The sequence below is a fragment of the Paralichthys olivaceus genome, chromosome 4 (assembly GCF_024713975.1).
Source record: "Paralichthys olivaceus isolate ysfri-2021 chromosome 4, ASM2471397v2, whole genome shotgun sequence".
In the NCBI taxonomy this organism is placed as follows: Eukaryota; Metazoa; Chordata; class Actinopteri; order Pleuronectiformes; family Paralichthyidae; genus Paralichthys; species Paralichthys olivaceus.
In genome coordinates, this window is record NC_091096.1 from 9,751,433 (window position 1) to 9,769,140 (window position 17,708).

Below are 17,708 nucleotides of genomic sequence, written 5' to 3' on the forward strand. Positions count from 1 at the left end.
AGGCAGAGGGATGTGGTGTGGGTCAGAGAAGATGCGGATCAAGATGGAGAACATTTATACCACTTTCTACGAGACAGGACGTTTTTTGATATTTTCGTGATATATTTTTAATGTCTTATAGAGGCTTATACAAGCTAATTATACAACCTCAGCTATTATTTCTAACTATTTTTTTTTTAAGATATTCAAAGGCTCCTCTCTGGCTTCCTTTTTAGGTTTGAATCTCAAACCTGCAAATTCAGTCAGGATGATAGATGACCGTGATTATTTAATCTACAACAATCAGACAATAATAAACTGTGGGTTTAAATACATGTAGACTGACTTCCCCGAGGTAGAGAGAGAGAGAGAGAGAGAGAGAGAGAGAGAGAGAGAGAGAGAGAGAGAGAGAGAGAGAGAGGGAGAGAGAGAGACTCATCATTGGTGCAGTGTGTGTGTGTGTGTGTGTGTGTGTGTGTGCGTGTGTGTGTGTGTGTGAAGCCTTTAGGTCTAGATGTAGTGTGTCGGGGGGGGGGGGGGGGATCCCTCTCTCTCCTCTATCGGATCTTCAGAGCGGACAGTCGCACTCACAGTACCCGGCTCTGACTAACGCATCCTCCGGCTTATCTCATCTCGGCGGATCACCCCCCACGACCACCTCCTCCAGCGACCCGTGCCTGCTGAGCCCCCCCTGTATCATCATCTGAATCACAGAGAGAGAGAGAGAGAGAGAGAGAGAGAGAGAGAGAGAGAGAGACGCTGCCCCCCTTTGTGTGTGTTGCACTTTCTTGCTTCTTCCAAGGACCCGTATCTCCTGCTCGGATCTTTGTCTCCGGCTGCGGCGGCTGCTGATGCGCGTAATACTCCGGTGGGTGCTGCTGTTATCTCGCCTCTTTCTTTCTTTCCTCTTGTTATCGCGCACAGAACAAAGTGGAGCTGCAGTTTGAGTGGTGGTGGTGGAGGGACGTATACGGACAAGGAGCACAGGCCCCTTTGTACTTTTCTTTTCGTGCTTTATCACATGCACTTCCATCTGTGTTTTTGTTCTGTGAGGGGCGTCACTGGAGCGCATGTTGACACACAAAGGCAGCTGCACGAAGCCAGTGTGCGGAGAGGATGCAGCGTGTCCCTGCTCAAGTCAGACGCCTGTTGGGAAGTGCAATGTGCAGAGAAATTCGAAATAAAAACACAAGGGGCACAGCTGCACAAAGCCAATGGGGGTGCACCTTTATTTGCACCCATCTGCTATCACCTACAGTAATATTAGCCCAAACCAATAGAGTGCAGTTTCATTTTCTGTTTTTACCTCCACCACCCAAATGACAGGATATTCAAACCCAAATGTGTGATTTATAAACCTGGTCACATCAACACTATATTTCCTTGCACCGGATCGAGAACCTGCTCATAATTCTTATTCATAAAGTATAATATCGTTGAATAGCCTGAAGAAAGATATGGAGAATAAATGCTAACAGAGAACAGCAAGTGCCATCTTCTGTGGTGATGCATTATTTATAAAGTTAGCCCAGTGCTGCACCTCCCACCCAGTACCACTGTCAATGCTCCCTCTCCCTCCCTGTTCTCACCTTACAGCCTCCGACTGACTCAGGCTAACACGAGTATGTTCAGAAGAGTGTTATAAAGCAGGAGTGCAGCTTCTTGGTGCTCATTCCACATTTCTAGCAAGAAGGACAATAGAGGGAGAGGAAATACTCAAGGTGGCCTTCCAGGCCTTCGACAGCAAAGAGGTTTGTTTTATGGATTGATGGATTGTTTGAGTTCTTACAGCTCAGGGATCTGAGGGTGCGAGAGGGTCAAAGCTTTAGTTTCACACCACTGTGCATGACCGTCCCAGGAGTGCATATAAGAGCTGAAATTCATCTGTGAATATTCTGAGTTGCCTAGGTCACGGTATCTTCAGGAGTTGAAACTATGGGCATGCAATCTTTCACCTCTCGATCAAAAGGCTTCCTCCGATCTGCCTGTATGTCCACTTCTGTATGTCAACTCCTGAAAATAAGAGCTTAAAGAAAATGAAGTAATACAAACTTGACTCTCCATTGATACAAATGTTACTGTGCTCCATTGTCTCTCTGCTCTGAAACATCCACAGCTTCATATAGCAGATATGAAAGCATGAAAGCCTCATTGAGCGGATGTGACTACCCTCTCTGAGCACATTAAATTACTGGTGTAGATTGGGTTACTCTGCCATTCAGTGTTATGCAACGGTAACTCTCCTGCGTCGCAGACCCTCATGACACACAGCCACTGTTGCTGTGTAACTTTCATCTTCATCTTCCTTGTCTCTCTGTTCTCTCTGTATTTCCTCCCCCAGGAGCAGCAGCAGATGCACGGAGCAACGCAGCTAATAGCAGACTTATCTTTCCATGCTGGCCTGATGCTAAAATCCCCACATTCATGAGAAGGCAACAGGAAGCAGATTACTAAGGGATTATACCACAGATTCAGGATTTGCCCGCTGTCCAACTGTGGATCTGACTCGAAATGAACTTGTGTGACTGGGGCCGACTCACTGACTGATCCAGACACTCTGGTATCATGGAGGAAGAGGAGGAGCCGACAGAGTCTCATTGAATCTAAAACGCATGACTCCCCCTCCCACCCCTCCGATTCTCCTGCCTCAGCATCGAAGGCTTCGAGCGGCCAATGAGGATTACGGACTTGTAGCAAATAGCAGAGTGTGCAGAAAGGGAGAGGAGTGCAGAGCCTGTTGCTGTCCCATGATGCATCTACACATGAAAGAGCAGGATCAGCCACACAGAGGGCTGTTTCTATGGATACCCCTGCCCTGGGTAGTATTAATAAGACTCACTGATATTCTGACTATCTGTCCGTGAAGGAAGTACAGAGATTATTAGTGTCTCCCTGCAGCAGACTCCAGCGTCCGATAACATCCAAACAGCATTGAAAGGCAAATTATTTCTTTTTAGATTTGGACATGTTCTGCAGATGCTTAAATGAAACATGTTTAAATCTGTAGCTGCACAATCATTGACTGAAGCAAATGTTAGAAATCTTTCCTCTTGGCTTCATATATTTTGATCCTTTCTGAGGGTCTTTTTTTTTTGCCCAGACACTCCCCTTGTCCCTAAAATCAGTGAACATTAGAAGCAAATGGTTAAATGAAATTGAGATTTAATAGGAATCTGCCCACACAGCACACAACTTGTTCTGAGGCCTGAGGAATGATCCAATTTTTCCCACAATCTTTCGCCAGACTAGTCTCGACATTGTATTTTGGGCCTTTGCTACATGATAAAAGATCTATATGCACTCGCTACCCAAAGAAATGTCTAGTGATGATTCTGGACTCACCAGCAAGATGTGGCACCAGATGAAAACAAAGCAGTTTTGATTAAAGATATTGTGGCAATCCAAACTGAGCTATCATGGCCAGAAAGGACACTCCCCTCTTCTTTCATGGCTTTGACCTCAGTGGTCACTTTGTTGACCTTCGACCTCTCGGCACAGGCGTCACCGGCCTGGTGCTCTCAGCTGTGGACCAGCGTAACGGACAGCGCGTGGCCATTAAAAAGCTGGTGATGCGCGACGCCGTGACGGTGAAACATGCCCTGCGGGAGGTCAAAATCACCCATCGGCTGCACCATGAAAACGTGGTCCAGGTTCATGAGGTTTTGGCACCGTATGGACGCCCACTGCCCCGAGACCCGTCCCAGCTCAGCGCCCTGTACATTGTCCAGGAGTGCATGGAGACTGATCTTGCTCGGCTGCTGGAACAAGGGCCACTACCCACAGGTATGGGGACAAAATATCCCAATAGAGGTTCACCTAATAGTTTTTTTCAAACTATGACTCCAATTGACGCTATGCTATGATGCAATACGATGTGATAAGACACAATTTAATAGGATGAGAACTTTAAAATCAATCCATATCCAAATGTATCACCACGACCATGTGTTTTTGTATTTATGCATCGTAGGCACAGCTCACTTGAACTGTTTTCTTGAGCAATAATTGCACGTTATAACTGTAAGTACAAGACGACAGTGTCACGTGTCCTGATATCTGACTTTTGTCCTTGCACAGGTCACGCTACTCTACTGTTCTACCAGCTGCTGAGGGGACTGAAGTTCATCCACTCAGCGAACGTCCTGCACAGAGACCTAAAGCCTGCCAACATATTCCTCAACACGGACCAACTGCTGCTCAAGGTCGGAGACTTTGGGCTGGCGAGAATAGTCGACCCTCGCTATTCTCATAAGGTAACGACGAGGAGCACAAAGACAACAGAGACACGCACATAAACAGATAGTGTGGGTACATGTACAGTTTATGATATATACAGTGTTATCTCCTGTCATGGAAATCTGTCTGAGGGAGGTTTACATAGGTTAAAATGCTTTTACATACATGTACTGCAGAGTCTCTTCTTTTAACTGTATTCTGATTTAAAAAATGTTTATGGAAAAACCTTTCTAAGGCGTTTAAACTATAAATGGTTGGCTTAGCTGTATACTGAAATTCATATACTAATGAGCAGAAATGACATGTAAGCTGGAATTTTAGAGTAATGATCAGCACATGCACAAACTTTTACAGCCATAACTTAATTCCTCTTACTCATCTTTTTTGGGGCATGCAAATGCAGCAATGTGCCAAGTTCAATTTTAATGAGAGACCAATACATCCCTGTGATCATTAATCTTATTTGGTTCACACTCTCTTGACAAGTTTTATATTTATTTTAGAAATGTATTACCTTTAAACCAGCGTCATGGTTTAGATCTTTGTCCACATACTGTTATAGTTGCATTGATCTTGACATGTTTAAAAACGTTCTTATATTTGTTCCACAAAATAAAATCATACTGTAAATGTTTAAGTAAGTTTTACAGTAAGATGAGTCACTCTCCTCCACTCTGACACAGTTTGGGTTATTCTGCTACTGATGAATGATTCTATAGGGAGATTTTTGTAATATTAAAACCATAACCTCTTAGAAACTTCCTCTATAAGCTCTGTCCCTGTGTGTTTATCAGACAACTGCTCACAAGCCCCTGTCCTTGTGTTGCAATGGAGAAACTACGAGGTGGGATACTGTTTAAAGAGAATCCTCTTGTAGAGAATCAGAAGGCGTGCAATCGTTTTGTCCGCCTCATAATGGAAACGGAATAATTCATCTCTCTGATGTGTCGTTGTGGTATCTCAGGTGACATCACTGGTCTGTATGTGACAAAAATAAAAGGTTTATAAACTTACAGCCTAATACAGTCAGACTTTGAATATGTCAAACTTTGGAAAGTGTGCGAGTGCTACAGCTCCTAAAGAGACTGCGATGTCGTCTTGTTCTCTAAGGCCAGTTTCTCCAATTACACATCCTCATGTCTAATGTTGCCGACCTGTGTCTTTCACAATAGGCCTCCTCTCCAGCTCAAACCCTGCTATTAACATCTTCTTCCCAATCCTGGTATCAAGTTCTGTGCTAATCAAACCCTGTGATGAGCCTGTCTAATGTAGATGAAGGCTTGTGAGAGATTAATGTGACAAATTACTGCTCCGCTGTGCCGTGTCGTTATGCAAGGAGATCCCACAGCAGTGCTGTTGCACTGGCAGGGCAGGATGTGTGTGTTGATTGTCATTGTTTTTTATGCTCTCTGGGTCTATGCATGAGGAGAGGAGCCGTTGTGAAAGGCGATCTTTGTCAGCCCAAAGCACGGGACTGGGGGGACCAGCTGGGTGCAGACACAGGAGGTGCATTTGGAGGGGGGAAGAAGGATGAAGGGGAACGACGGGAGGGGTAGGCACAAAACAGATGAGGAGCAATGGTGAGAAATTTTGAGTCGTGGAAGGGTGAGAGGAAGAAAGGTGAAAAGTACAAAGGGAGAAAAAAGAAAGTGGGTGAGGAAAAGTGCAAAGAGGAAAAACAAGGAAAGGGAGGAAGGCTGAAAACATTGAGAGAGATGAAGAGTTTGGGTTGTGCACGGCAACAGGAACAAGGTTTACACACTGTGTGTGTGCGTGTGTTTGGGTGCACACACACTTTGCCCCTACATAAACCCAGTCTGTCAGAGAACACAGTGTCCCGAGTTTACACTGGATAGATAGATAGATAGATAGATAGATAGATAGATAGATAGATAGATAGATAGATAGATAGATAGATAGATTGTTAGATAGATAGATAGATAGATAAATAGATAAATAGATAGATGTGTGATAATGTGTGTGTTGTGTAGCAGTGTGTGATGATGTGTGTGTTGTGCAGCAGTGTGTATGATGATGTGTGTGTTGTGTAGCAGTGTGTGATGATGTGTGTGTTGTGCAGCAGTGTGTATGATGATGTGTGTGTTGTGTAGCAGTGTGTGATGATGTGTGTGTTGTGCAGCTGTGTTTTTGATGATGTGTGTGTTGTGCAGCAGTGTGTGATGATGTGTGTGTTGTGCAGCAGTGTGTATGATGATGTGTGTGTTGTGTAGCAGAGTCTTTGATGATGATGTGTGTAAGATGATGCTGGGGCTATTTGTGATGCAGTGTTGACACCAAAGCAGATGCCTGCAGTGAATGTGATAGCATCATTTCTTTTATTTAATAATGCAGAGTTGTGCTGCTTTTCAGAGGTTTGTGGTAATGGATGAGCAGCCCTGACTACAGCAGGAAATTCATAAATAGCGGTAACTCTCCTATTGGGCTATAAAACAAGACTGCTCTCATTTATACTGCACTTAGATTGGTTTCATATTGTGTCGGGTGTGACAGTAAAATTGGCGGGTGTAGATTTATAGTTCTCACCATGAATGATCTTTTTACTATTCCTGTAATTGCCCCAAAATTAAATTTTCTGACCATTGACCCTTTTATACACTTTATACACTTATTGCCTCTACAGTATCTCACATGGTCAGTGTGTTCACAGCAGCTCACTGTGACTCTGCAGTGAATTGAAATGAGGCTATTTGACGAGCTGTCTTGAAGAGCGGCTCTGACTACACACAGACAAACATTTACTCAGGTGACGGGAGATGACGGAGAGCAGGAAACAGCGGCACGGAAAGCATTATTTGTGATGTTATTTGCAGTCTGCACCGGTGGGAGCTTATGGCGTTTCTCTGCAAGTGTGTGTGTCTGTGTGTGAATGTCACCTGCGGAGGTGTCGCTGAAGCCGCCCAGAAATAATGAATGACCTGGATGAAGGATGCAGAGATGCAAGGATACAGTATGGTTAAAAATAAGCAGAATGGAGCAGAAGCTGGTGAGAGAGGAGAAGGGAAGAAACAGGAGAGAACAGAGGTGAGGCATGCTGGGTGATGAAAAGTTGGGTGAAGTGTGAAGAATAGGGGGAGGGTAGCAGACAGAGAAACACTGAGGTGAGGGAGCTTAGATTGAGGGAAACGGATGGAGAGGAAAATAGGAGGTGATGTGAAGATGGGTCATTCTCAGCAAGACTGAGGAGGTGATGACAGGGCCGAGTAGGATGAAAGGAATGAATAAAAGGAAGGGAGGGAGGGAAAGCAATAAAGCTTTTTTATTAAACATCTGTGAATAAAATGCATAAATAGCTATAAAAAAAAAAAAAGAAGTCTCACACCATATGTGCATTGTTTCAGGAATATGATTCTTTTTCTGTGTAAAACACTTTCCAAAGCTTTATTATCATGTTATATCTAATAATATTCCAGCCGGAAAAGGAGCCATCAAACACGGCCTGTCCTTGAAAGTCACTGAAAGCAGAGCTCATATTTAGACAATGATCAGGAAGTAGAGGGGAGCGATGGGGCGACAGAGAAGACAAGGAGAGAGAGTGTTTGTCAGACATTCACTGAGCACTCAGCATCAGTTTCTGCTCTGTCATCTACTGGCACACACACGCACACACACACACACACACACACACACACACACATTCACACTCACAGAGGAGAACAGGCACAGCGATTAGGGAGGAACATGGAGGGGGAAGGTGCAGTGAGGGCAGGGAGGGAATGGAGAGCATAAAATAAGTAGGTGAGAGATGCACAATGACGGGATGAGGAGAAGAAGAAAGACAGGGAAGAAGAGGCGGCACAAGAGGAGCATTGGTGCAAAAAGACGAGGGAGAGGCGCAAAACTCAGGGAGCAGTCAAAGTGTTCTCAAGTCATAGCTTTTTATTAACAGCTTGTTAATAGTGCTGTGGATCTATCATCCACCCCCCCCCCAAAATACTTCATAGAACCATTTTCGACATTTAAATAAAAGATAAAAAAATAAATTCTATGTAGGGGCACATTGTTGGAAGTGATGTGTTTAAGTGGGAACATTGATGTGGGTGTCCAAGGCTTTGAGTCATCCCTTTACCTGCTGATTTAAATACAGTTCACTGTACTATTTTAAAACCATCTCCGAAGATGTAGAGGAAACTCTTTTCAGACGTGAATTAAAATATACATCCATTTTTGGGTTAGACCTGAAACATAATTGTCAGAGGTCATGTTGTGGTGGTGTTAACTGTAATTTCTCACACCCATCTTAAGTATTAAAACTCATCTGGGCCAGGTTGAATCCACTGCTGTCTATGTGGTATCAGCCTAAATAGATCAGAGAAGAAGTACTAGATAGAGCGATAGAGCGTTGAATGATGAGACAGGAAATGGAAACAGAGGATGTAAGGAGGAGGGGGTGATGGGAGAGCAGAAGCGGAGGAGAGCAGTGAGGGGGGGGGTAGAGGGGTAGAGAGATAAAGGAAACTATTGTAGATACTTCAGAAAAGGACCCCTGCCTCGTTTAGGGGGCTCATATTCAAACAAACATATTCTGGTGTGCCGACAATCGTAAACAAATATTATTTTGTCATCATGAAGCAATTCACAGCAACGAATGTATAAAATGAGAGAATGTGTAAATAGACTGTAGCCTATAGAAAGATATACAATCTATGGCGTAAACCCTGTTATAATTATATTTTGCTCTATAGTATTCAAGTGTCGAAACTGGATAGAGATCCTAGATACGAGGTCAGAAAAAAATATGATGTAGGGGGAGTAATTTGTAAGAGGCAACAGGAGCATTAATGGTCACAACAGGCGAAAGCATCTCATAAATAAATGTGGTTAGTGTGTGTGAGTATGTTTGCGTGTGGCTTATCTCTGTGCAGCCCATCATCAGCGTTATTCACAAGGTGAACATTTACTAAAGTAAGAGGCAGGAGGGAGCCGTGTCTCTAAATGAGAGGCTGCATGTTGTTGTACAGCATCAAACACTCGTTGGAACTGCAGGTGGAGATTTAGGGAATACATATTCTGTTCTGCTGCGGAGTGTATTCAGGAGCCAGTTTCCATCACAGAGCTGACACAACATGATGAAGTCTTTGTAGCTGTAAATCAAAATAAAATCCCCTTTTAAACTCCAGGTTTTCTTCTATTTTTTTTAAATCTCACATCACATCAACTTCACAGTGTTTCCACTCCTATAAAAAATTACTGCATGCTGTATTGTGAATATGAGCAAACCGAACACCTCATGTAGGCAGGTGACTATTTTGATTGATTTATTTTTATCATTGTGTCATGCACATGCGTCCAGCCTGAAACAGGCTTACAGACGCCTTTAAAAGTGAAAAAAAGAAGGAGAGAAACCAAAAATACAAACCTTATAAACCATCCGGAATTTTTTTTTATCAAGGTTTAGAAAAATGGTTGTCGACTTATAAGCCTTACAACTAAACAACAGTTCCATTCTGTCCTCATCAGTGCAACAGAACATTTCTGGATTTTGAACATGTAATTCATGTAATAAAGCTCGTCTTAACTCATCATCATGAGGGAAATGTTATTCATTCTCAACCTCTCTTAAATTCACACTATTCACGCAGCAGTCGTCCTCAGGGAGGTTTTTAAATCCACTAACTTCGAGGGCCAGTGGAAGAAATCCTGTTCTCAGCTGTGCAACTAAAGACCTTTTACTCGTCCATAAGTTTGCTGCAACATACGATACAGTGCCATTACTGTGCTCGATTTGAATACATGTTCGTAATTTTGGTTTTGACACAGTATCTTTTAACGATTTTTCTTAATTTGGTTCAAGCTGCATGATGAATTATTTCTATACAGATATTTGAATTCAGTATCTTCAAAATCCTTCCTGTTAACCCTGTTGTCAGACATATTGTGAAATATTGGTGAAAAGAGGGGACAAGGGAAGAAGGAAAAAGACATTACATTTTGGGCTGGATCTGGATAAGGGGCCGGGTAAAAGATTTTGTGAATTTCCCAAGAAATAATCAATGGATCTTAAAAAATAAATTAATCAAGCATAAGGGACTGTTATCTAGTGTGCAATTTGGAGCAGCTTGATTCAATGTAAGAGGACTGTCTGGCCTTGATGGAGGCATGCACTGAGCTGAGTGACGTTCTAGTTCTGTTGCACTTTCCTTTCTTTACTTGTATTTTTTCTCAAACTCACAACTTCCCCTTCTTCTCCAGGGCTATCTGTCCGAGGGTCTGGTGACTAAGTGGTACTGTTCCCCCCGTCTGCTCCTGTCCCCCAACAACTACACCAAGGCAATAGACATGTGGGCCGCAGGCTGTATACTGGCTGAGATGCTGACTGGACGCATGCTGTTTGCAGGTAGCTTGTTTATCACGCAGTCTGCCTTCAAGACCTCCGCCCAGGTCACCACGACCATGATGAACAGAAGCATTATGAAATTGCTTATTGTAAATTTGATGGCTGAAAAAATATGATCACGTCATTAGTAGTCAGTAGAAGCATTTCATAACTTAAATACCTTTTTGGGAAATGTGTTTCTAGGAACTGGCAGGTTTCCAGATTCACTTTCTGGTATTTTTTTAAAATTATTTTTCACATCTATGTGGTCTGACTGTGTGTTTTACTCTCAGGAAAAAAACATACATTACATACATTATACATTACATACATTAAACATTTAAGTACATGTTATGTAAAAATATATGTAGATATGGAATATTCTTCCCTCTGCCCTCCACTAAAGATGCTTCATTCTTTTGTTCAGCAGGCTACTTCTTTGTCTGACCGGAATAACAATGATGAGAGATGTAGTTTGTCATGACAGGTTGTTTTGACCTCCAGCAGCCCTCTACATCACAGGAGAGATGATGTCATAAACTCAATGACATTATTGCTTCCTTGGTGTTCTGCTAGAAAAATAGATTTTTGACTTTATTTTCACTAAACCAGAACAGTTCACATGGCACGATGTATTTTGGTTTAGAGGAGAAGCAATGTTCTCTCATCCCAAAACACTTCAACTGCTTCTTTATTTCCTAGAGGGGTCAGTGGGTTGATATAGCTCCACCTGCTGGAGGTCTTTGAGTTGACTCTGAGCTGTGCACACGTTCACATTAGTTTTTCTCCATCAGTTGTCAAAGGTACTTTACCATGTCTTTCACTACACAGCTCACAGCTCCTAATTATTCCTCTTTGACTCTAATTGGCCTTTTTTCTGCTCATGTAACTGATCGTCCATCTCTTCCTTTGCTCGCCTCTCGTTGGCTGATTCCCTCTGCAGGAGCTCACGAGCTGGAGCAGATGCAGCTGATCCTGGACACAGTGCCGGTGCTGAGAGAGGAGGACAGACAGGACCTGCTTCAGGTGACACCTCACATTGTTCGTGGACAATGAATGAGTGTTGTTCAGGGAGCCTCCACCTCCGACATATCTGACAGACTTTCTTTGGAGAGGTTGAAACTGAGTGTGATCTGAGGCAGAATGATAATGGTGTTAAAATTAAATACATATAGTATAGACATTAAGTTGACACTGTTGCCCTCTGCTGTTCTTATTTAGTTACAACAATTCTTCCTTTAACGCGATAGAGCCAAAGTAATACTTCAGGCTTTACACATTTAATCTGATAAGAAAACAATTAACCTCCATGAGTCATCGAACATTGAATAAATGTTATGAAACATTTCAAGGTTTCCAAGAAATGCTTATCCAACAAGTCCACCTGGTGGCTTTTATATGATCAAAGACATATTGTGAGCAAATCTGCAGTGTGGTTGAGTATTGAAGAAAAATAACAGATTCAGACAGCCTACATGTGTGATGTCACAAACCCAGAAACCATCCTGTTTGCTTGTGGGTGGGGCTCCGCAGCTGGAAAAGGCTCCTCAGCTGCAGGTGAGAGGAGAGGGTGGAGAGACAGGGAGCAGGAGGGGGCTAAATTAGCAAAGTCATACATCCGAATCATAGAATGAAAACTTTTTTCAGGACAAACCTTTTTAATGTGTAATTTTGAGGAGCACAGGAAAGTGTAAGAAGTTACTGGAGGTGCACTTTAATAAGCGCCACCAGATGTTCATCCACTGCCTCACTTAAGATTGTGAGACGTTAAACAATAAACCTTACTGGCGATCGAGAGACCAAGTTATTGCTGTGAAACATGTAAGATGACCATAAACACTGTACCCTATTGAACTGAATTTACATTTTACAAAAGAGAAAAAGGAGCAAGTCCATGTTTTTACTGGTTATGATATGAAATATATATTAAAAAATTGTTGGTTGGCCATCATCTGTACATTTTAGAGGAGGGGCAGTCAGTCATGGTCGATGTGTTTGATTAGGGGAGAGATGGAGAGTGAGATAAAGATTGAATGTGTAAAACACCCTGTCTAACATGGGCTCAGCCTGAGCTTTGTTTTCAACTAGAATATGCTCGATAGTAGGAACAAATTAACAAGGATGATTGAAAGTTCCTGAACAGAACCATGCACATATTTGAACTCCACTGTCATCCTTTCTCAGGTGATGCCTTCATATGTCAGTCGTGGATGGAGAGTCAAGAAACCTTTCTCTGAATTGCTGCCTGAAGTGGACGCTCAGGGTGAGCAGAGGGAATCGAGCAGTGGGATGAAGAGGACGGTCAAGCAGTATGAAATAGAATGGGGGACAGATAAGCGTAATGGTTTCATTGAGCTGTGAAGGATAGAGAGATGATAAACTATAGTGTGTAGAGGTTTTGATGTGTAACGTAATATATAATGACATTTTTTCAAAGAAGAGCAAACATCATGGTGGTTGCATTTTATTCCTCTTCCTCCCTCACTCATCCCCTCTCCCTCTCTCCCTCTCTCCCTCTCTCCCTCTCCTCTCCAGCTGTGGACTTCCTTGAGCGTATCTTGACCTTTAATCCCATGGATCGGCTGACGGCCAAAGCAGCCCTGTCCCATCCCTTTCTCCAGCAGTACTCCTGTCCAGAGGATGAGCCAACCTCGTCACACCCCTTCCACATCGAGGACGAACTGGAGGACAGCCTCATCACCGAGCAGAGCCTCAGCAACAGTCAGGCCTCCAGCATCCACTGGGACAGGTGTGTAGGCTCATGTTTTAAATGTACATACTGTAAATAAATCTTATTATAAGAGCAATGTAAGCGCTTCAATTTTTACTTTCCTGCAGGTATGAGAACAGTTTATCAGCAGATGTTTGCTGGCGGCAGTCGGGAGGGAGGTGCCGCTGCATGCCCTCTGCCCACATGACCTCTGACCTGGGAGACACGACGGAGGATGAGGAGGTGCAGAGGGATCCCCGGGCAAATTCCACCTCACTGCTAGAGGAGGCTCAGGTTTTTCTCCTTTTACTTCTTTCATTGTCATTTTCTCTCATACTGACATGTTTTATTTGGTTTACCACGTGATTATGGGCAAAATTTTATTTGATCAAATACCAAATTGTTTGCAAAGGCAAGTTACCGTCACTGTATTATTTCAATGTCTTGAACTTTATGATGTCAAGGTTTGTTGCTGTTACAATTAGTTAGAAATCAATATGAGACGTTCATCACATAACCAGAATTAATTCCTCACTTTATCACCATCTTCCTCCCCCACCTGCCTCCCTCTGTATGTCTTTAACAGGTGGACCCACGGAAATATTCCCACAGCAGCTCAGCTGAACGCTTCCTGGAAAACTCCCACTCCTCTCTGGAGCGGGCCTGTGGTTTGGGACAAGGGGAACTGGACTGCGGCCGCTCCTGTGACTACAAAGTGGGCTCTCCCTCATATCTGGATAAAATTGCCTGGAGGGAGGGCAAGCCTCAACACTACTCGGAGCCTAAGCTGATACTGGATCTGTCTCACTGGAAGCGCAACACCAACATCCTTCCTGTGCCTGCTGAGCCCATTGGTGGCAGCATGGAGGACCTGGGAGAGATGAAGGTGGAGGAGGCAGAAGAGGAAGAAGAGGAGGAGACGGGGGATTTGTTCCAGGAGATCTCTCGCTGGGTACAGAGCACCCAGTCTCGTCTGCACTCGCCCAGTCCCAGTCCAAGTTTGGAGCCACATTCACCCTCCTGCTACACCTTCTCCCCCCCTCTCCCTCTCTCCCCGACTGATCTCCCAACTCCAGTCTTCCACTACACAGAAGTTGTGAGGCAACCGTCAGCTGAATATGATGAGAACAGACTAAGCCCACATCCGCCTCTTACATCTTCCTCCAATTCCCTTCCCTCACTCCTCCCCACATCTCCCACATCTCCACTTCCTCCTCAGTCACCTCCAACAGTTTTTCCCCCACTTTTTCCTCCCTCAGAATCTCAGCCCCTCTCCTCTACTTCATCCATTTCTCAGCCTGTTAAAGAGGACTCTATGGAGTCGCTTCCTGTCAAGCAAAAAGATCGTCTTTTTGACCTGGATGTCTTCATATCCCGAGCTCTGAAACTGTGCAGGCAGAACAAGGAGAAAGCAGACGGAAAGAAAGGAAGGGAGAAAGATGGAGGGTGGAGAGACGAGAGCAAACAGCCAAACATTAACAGAAAGGTGCCCAGGCTTCCAGAGTACAGGACTCCACCACCACACACCCCTAACTCTTGATGTTTCATTTCAGCTTCAGGCCCAGCAAATGCTTCACATGGTGAGTATGCAGCTTAAACATGAGACCTTAGTGTTTTCAGTTTGATACGCAACCTGTGGTGACGGAAGCCTCACTGAAGAAATCCTGCAGCTTTCTCAAGATGTCCTCTCAGGTCAGAAGAGGAAAGGGAGCATTTGGGGTAAATACAAATGCCTATGTTAATAGCAATGAGTTGTTTGATGTGAGAGTATTTAGAAATAATTATCTAATATATGTTTGTGGAATATTTGATTTGCTATAATTTGTTAAGTTTAAGATACATTTGACTTGATTACAGCTTATTCTATGACACAAATGTCGAACTAATGACTTCTGGGAACAGTAAATAAGAGATATGCAGGCCAATGATAACAAATGAAGAGGTATCACTTGGTTTAGTTTTGCTCTGGTTTGGTTTTTGCTCCTACTGAGTTTCAATCATTCACTCATTACTCGAAACGTCCGGCTGTCTTCCAAAGGTGATGTTCACCAAATAATGAAAGTGACACAAGAAACGCTTCCTCCATGTTTCTCTGAATGTATTAACTGAAAAATACTCACGTTATGCTACATGGAATAACCATTAGCATTTTTATTTGTTGATGCGTCAACAGTAACTTGATGATCTCTGTCACTGATTCATGCCTTGTAAACTTGTATAAAACTCTTATTTAATTCTATAGTATATTTCTTAAGACTATTGTCTTGATATTGTGTCTGGAATATTGTTGTTTTATTATTTGAACGATAGAGGAGCAGATTTATCTTAACTTGGAGTGAGTTGTGTTCTGTGTCATGTGGAATGCTCTGTTGTTATCATTTACGATTTTTTTCAGCAGGTTTTGCTCTAGTTTGTTTGATTGTTAATAGTTTCATATCTTTTCTGCCTGAAACTGGGGTCTTCCTCTGCTGTTTATTTTACTGTGCTCTCCTGCCGGACAGCCAGTTATCTGTCATCATTTATTGTGGCCACAGAAATCTCAAACAACAGTAGCCTATATATTTTGGAGAATGTAGATTCTTTGCAGCTTTTCAAGGAAACGATTTGTACTCAAAATGTCTCAGTGCTGCCCAACAACCATATTGATGTATGGTGTAGAAAATAAACCAAGTATATATTTTTAAAATACTTTTCTATCCAGCATGTTGGAGAGTTGATCCCCCCCATAGCTTCACCAAGGAAACCAAATCAGGTAATAGATACAATCAGAAACCGATGAAGGCCATTGATTTATGTCACAAACTTTCTCAATCATGTGCTTCAGACATTCATTTAACTTGTCAAAATATAAAAGGTACTATAGCAAATGGAAATATAGACATTTCAATTATTCTACTGAGTTGGTGCCAACAAGACAGTTGAATGCACGTGCCCCTTATTCTGCAGCCAGAGAAACAGGTTTATTTTTGTTCTGCTGTGACTGTACACGTTGAGTAAATGCAGCCCATAGACAACAGTGAGTGGGCTGTAAATACACAAGGGTACAGCTACTGGAAATGTCAGAGGTCACTGACATGTTAAAAATACACTGCCAGGACAGATAGACCGCCCCAAAATAAGAAAATATTCTAGTTTCAGTCCAGCATCTGTTACCCAATCTGATGAGCATTTCTATAGTCAATTTACAACCAATCTCTCAATACCTCTTAGATATCAGTTCAATTAAATTAGTCCATAAAATCCATGCGAGCCACACTCAGAACACTATGCTTTTGTTTGCAGTACCTTAAGCCAAGTATTTAAGCAGCTGTTAACAGGTACTGCACATTTCACCTGAAATGCGCACTTTCCTAATATCTTCAGCTTCTATACTCGCTGTGGCCAACAACACAGGATATTAGCAGATCATCACTTGCACAACACAGTATGACTGCCTAAGGATTGAGCCATATGTGAGAATTGGTAACGGTGCAGCTTCTGATACAGCAAAGCCAGGTGTGGTCCTTTATATTCACAATAGACATGAAGCACATTTAGAGTCACTAGCACATTTAGAAATACAGGTTTTCCTCAGTGAGTACTGAAACTCCACCACTGTCAATTTTCATTTTAAGGTTTGAACCAGGGGCAAATGATTGTTGGACAAACTGACAAAAGGGTGAAGTGCGAAACTTAGTTTATTTATAGAAACAAATGAAATCTGTGCTGCAGTTAAACTTATTAAAATAAATCAACAATAATAATAATAAAAAATTAACCTATACAGGTCTAATGATCACATTTTGCATCATGCAGTTTCTTCTGCAGGTAACCTAAGCCAGCAATAACACCATTGACGCATAACACACATATGGTTACTGAGCCTGATTTCTTTTAAATGTGTGAAGCAATGTAGAATATGTGCCTCTGTACACCTCAATGCTTCCAGCTTGCTGAATGTAACATATCCTCCTCTCCTGTCTGCATGGCTTCTCACAGATGTTCATATCGCTCAATCTCTGTTGTTTTTACGATTTCACTTTGTGAAACTTTGTACTCATGCTTCACAGAGGCTCCAGCTTCTCATTTAGGAAAAGCTGTGAGGTTTTTAAATGCTCAGTAATGATTGATAGTATCTCTTTTTGCAGTTTCTGCTTTTGCTGGACAATTAATAAACCAATACTTAAACTATTATTGGATCTCATGTTTTTAATGGTACTTCATAACTGTCAAATGTTTATTTTTCTAAGGACAGGGTACACAGACCAATACACCAATTTAGTTACTACCAAATTACAATACACATCATCTCAAGGCACTTAGTAAGGTTGAGACCTTACAGTATTATAGAGAAACCCAAATGTTCCTACAATGACCAAACACTACTTATTACACTTTTTCAGTGAGAGAGCATCAGAGATGAAAGAAGGTATGGTTTGAAAATTTTCTTAGATAAGATAAGATCCGAAA

At 42.6% G+C, this 17,708-nt stretch overlaps 1 protein-coding gene across 1 annotated transcript; it reads left to right on the top strand.

The window, feature by feature from the left end:
* The first annotated feature begins 558 nt into the window (after positions 1-558).
* Positions 559-17,430, top strand: mapk4 (mitogen-activated protein kinase 4). Its single transcript, XM_069523624.1, has 9 exons — positions 559-847; positions 2,321-3,762; positions 4,057-4,232; positions 10,426-10,570; positions 11,493-11,575; positions 12,734-12,812; positions 13,085-13,298; positions 13,388-13,553; positions 13,846-17,430. The coding sequence occupies exons 2-9, from the start codon at positions 3,396-3,398 to the stop codon at positions 14,797-14,799; spliced, it is 2,184 nt and encodes a 727-aa protein (XP_069379725.1). The 5' UTR covers positions 559-847; positions 2,321-3,395; the 3' UTR covers positions 14,800-17,430.
* Positions 17,431-17,708: the final 278 nt, after the last annotated feature.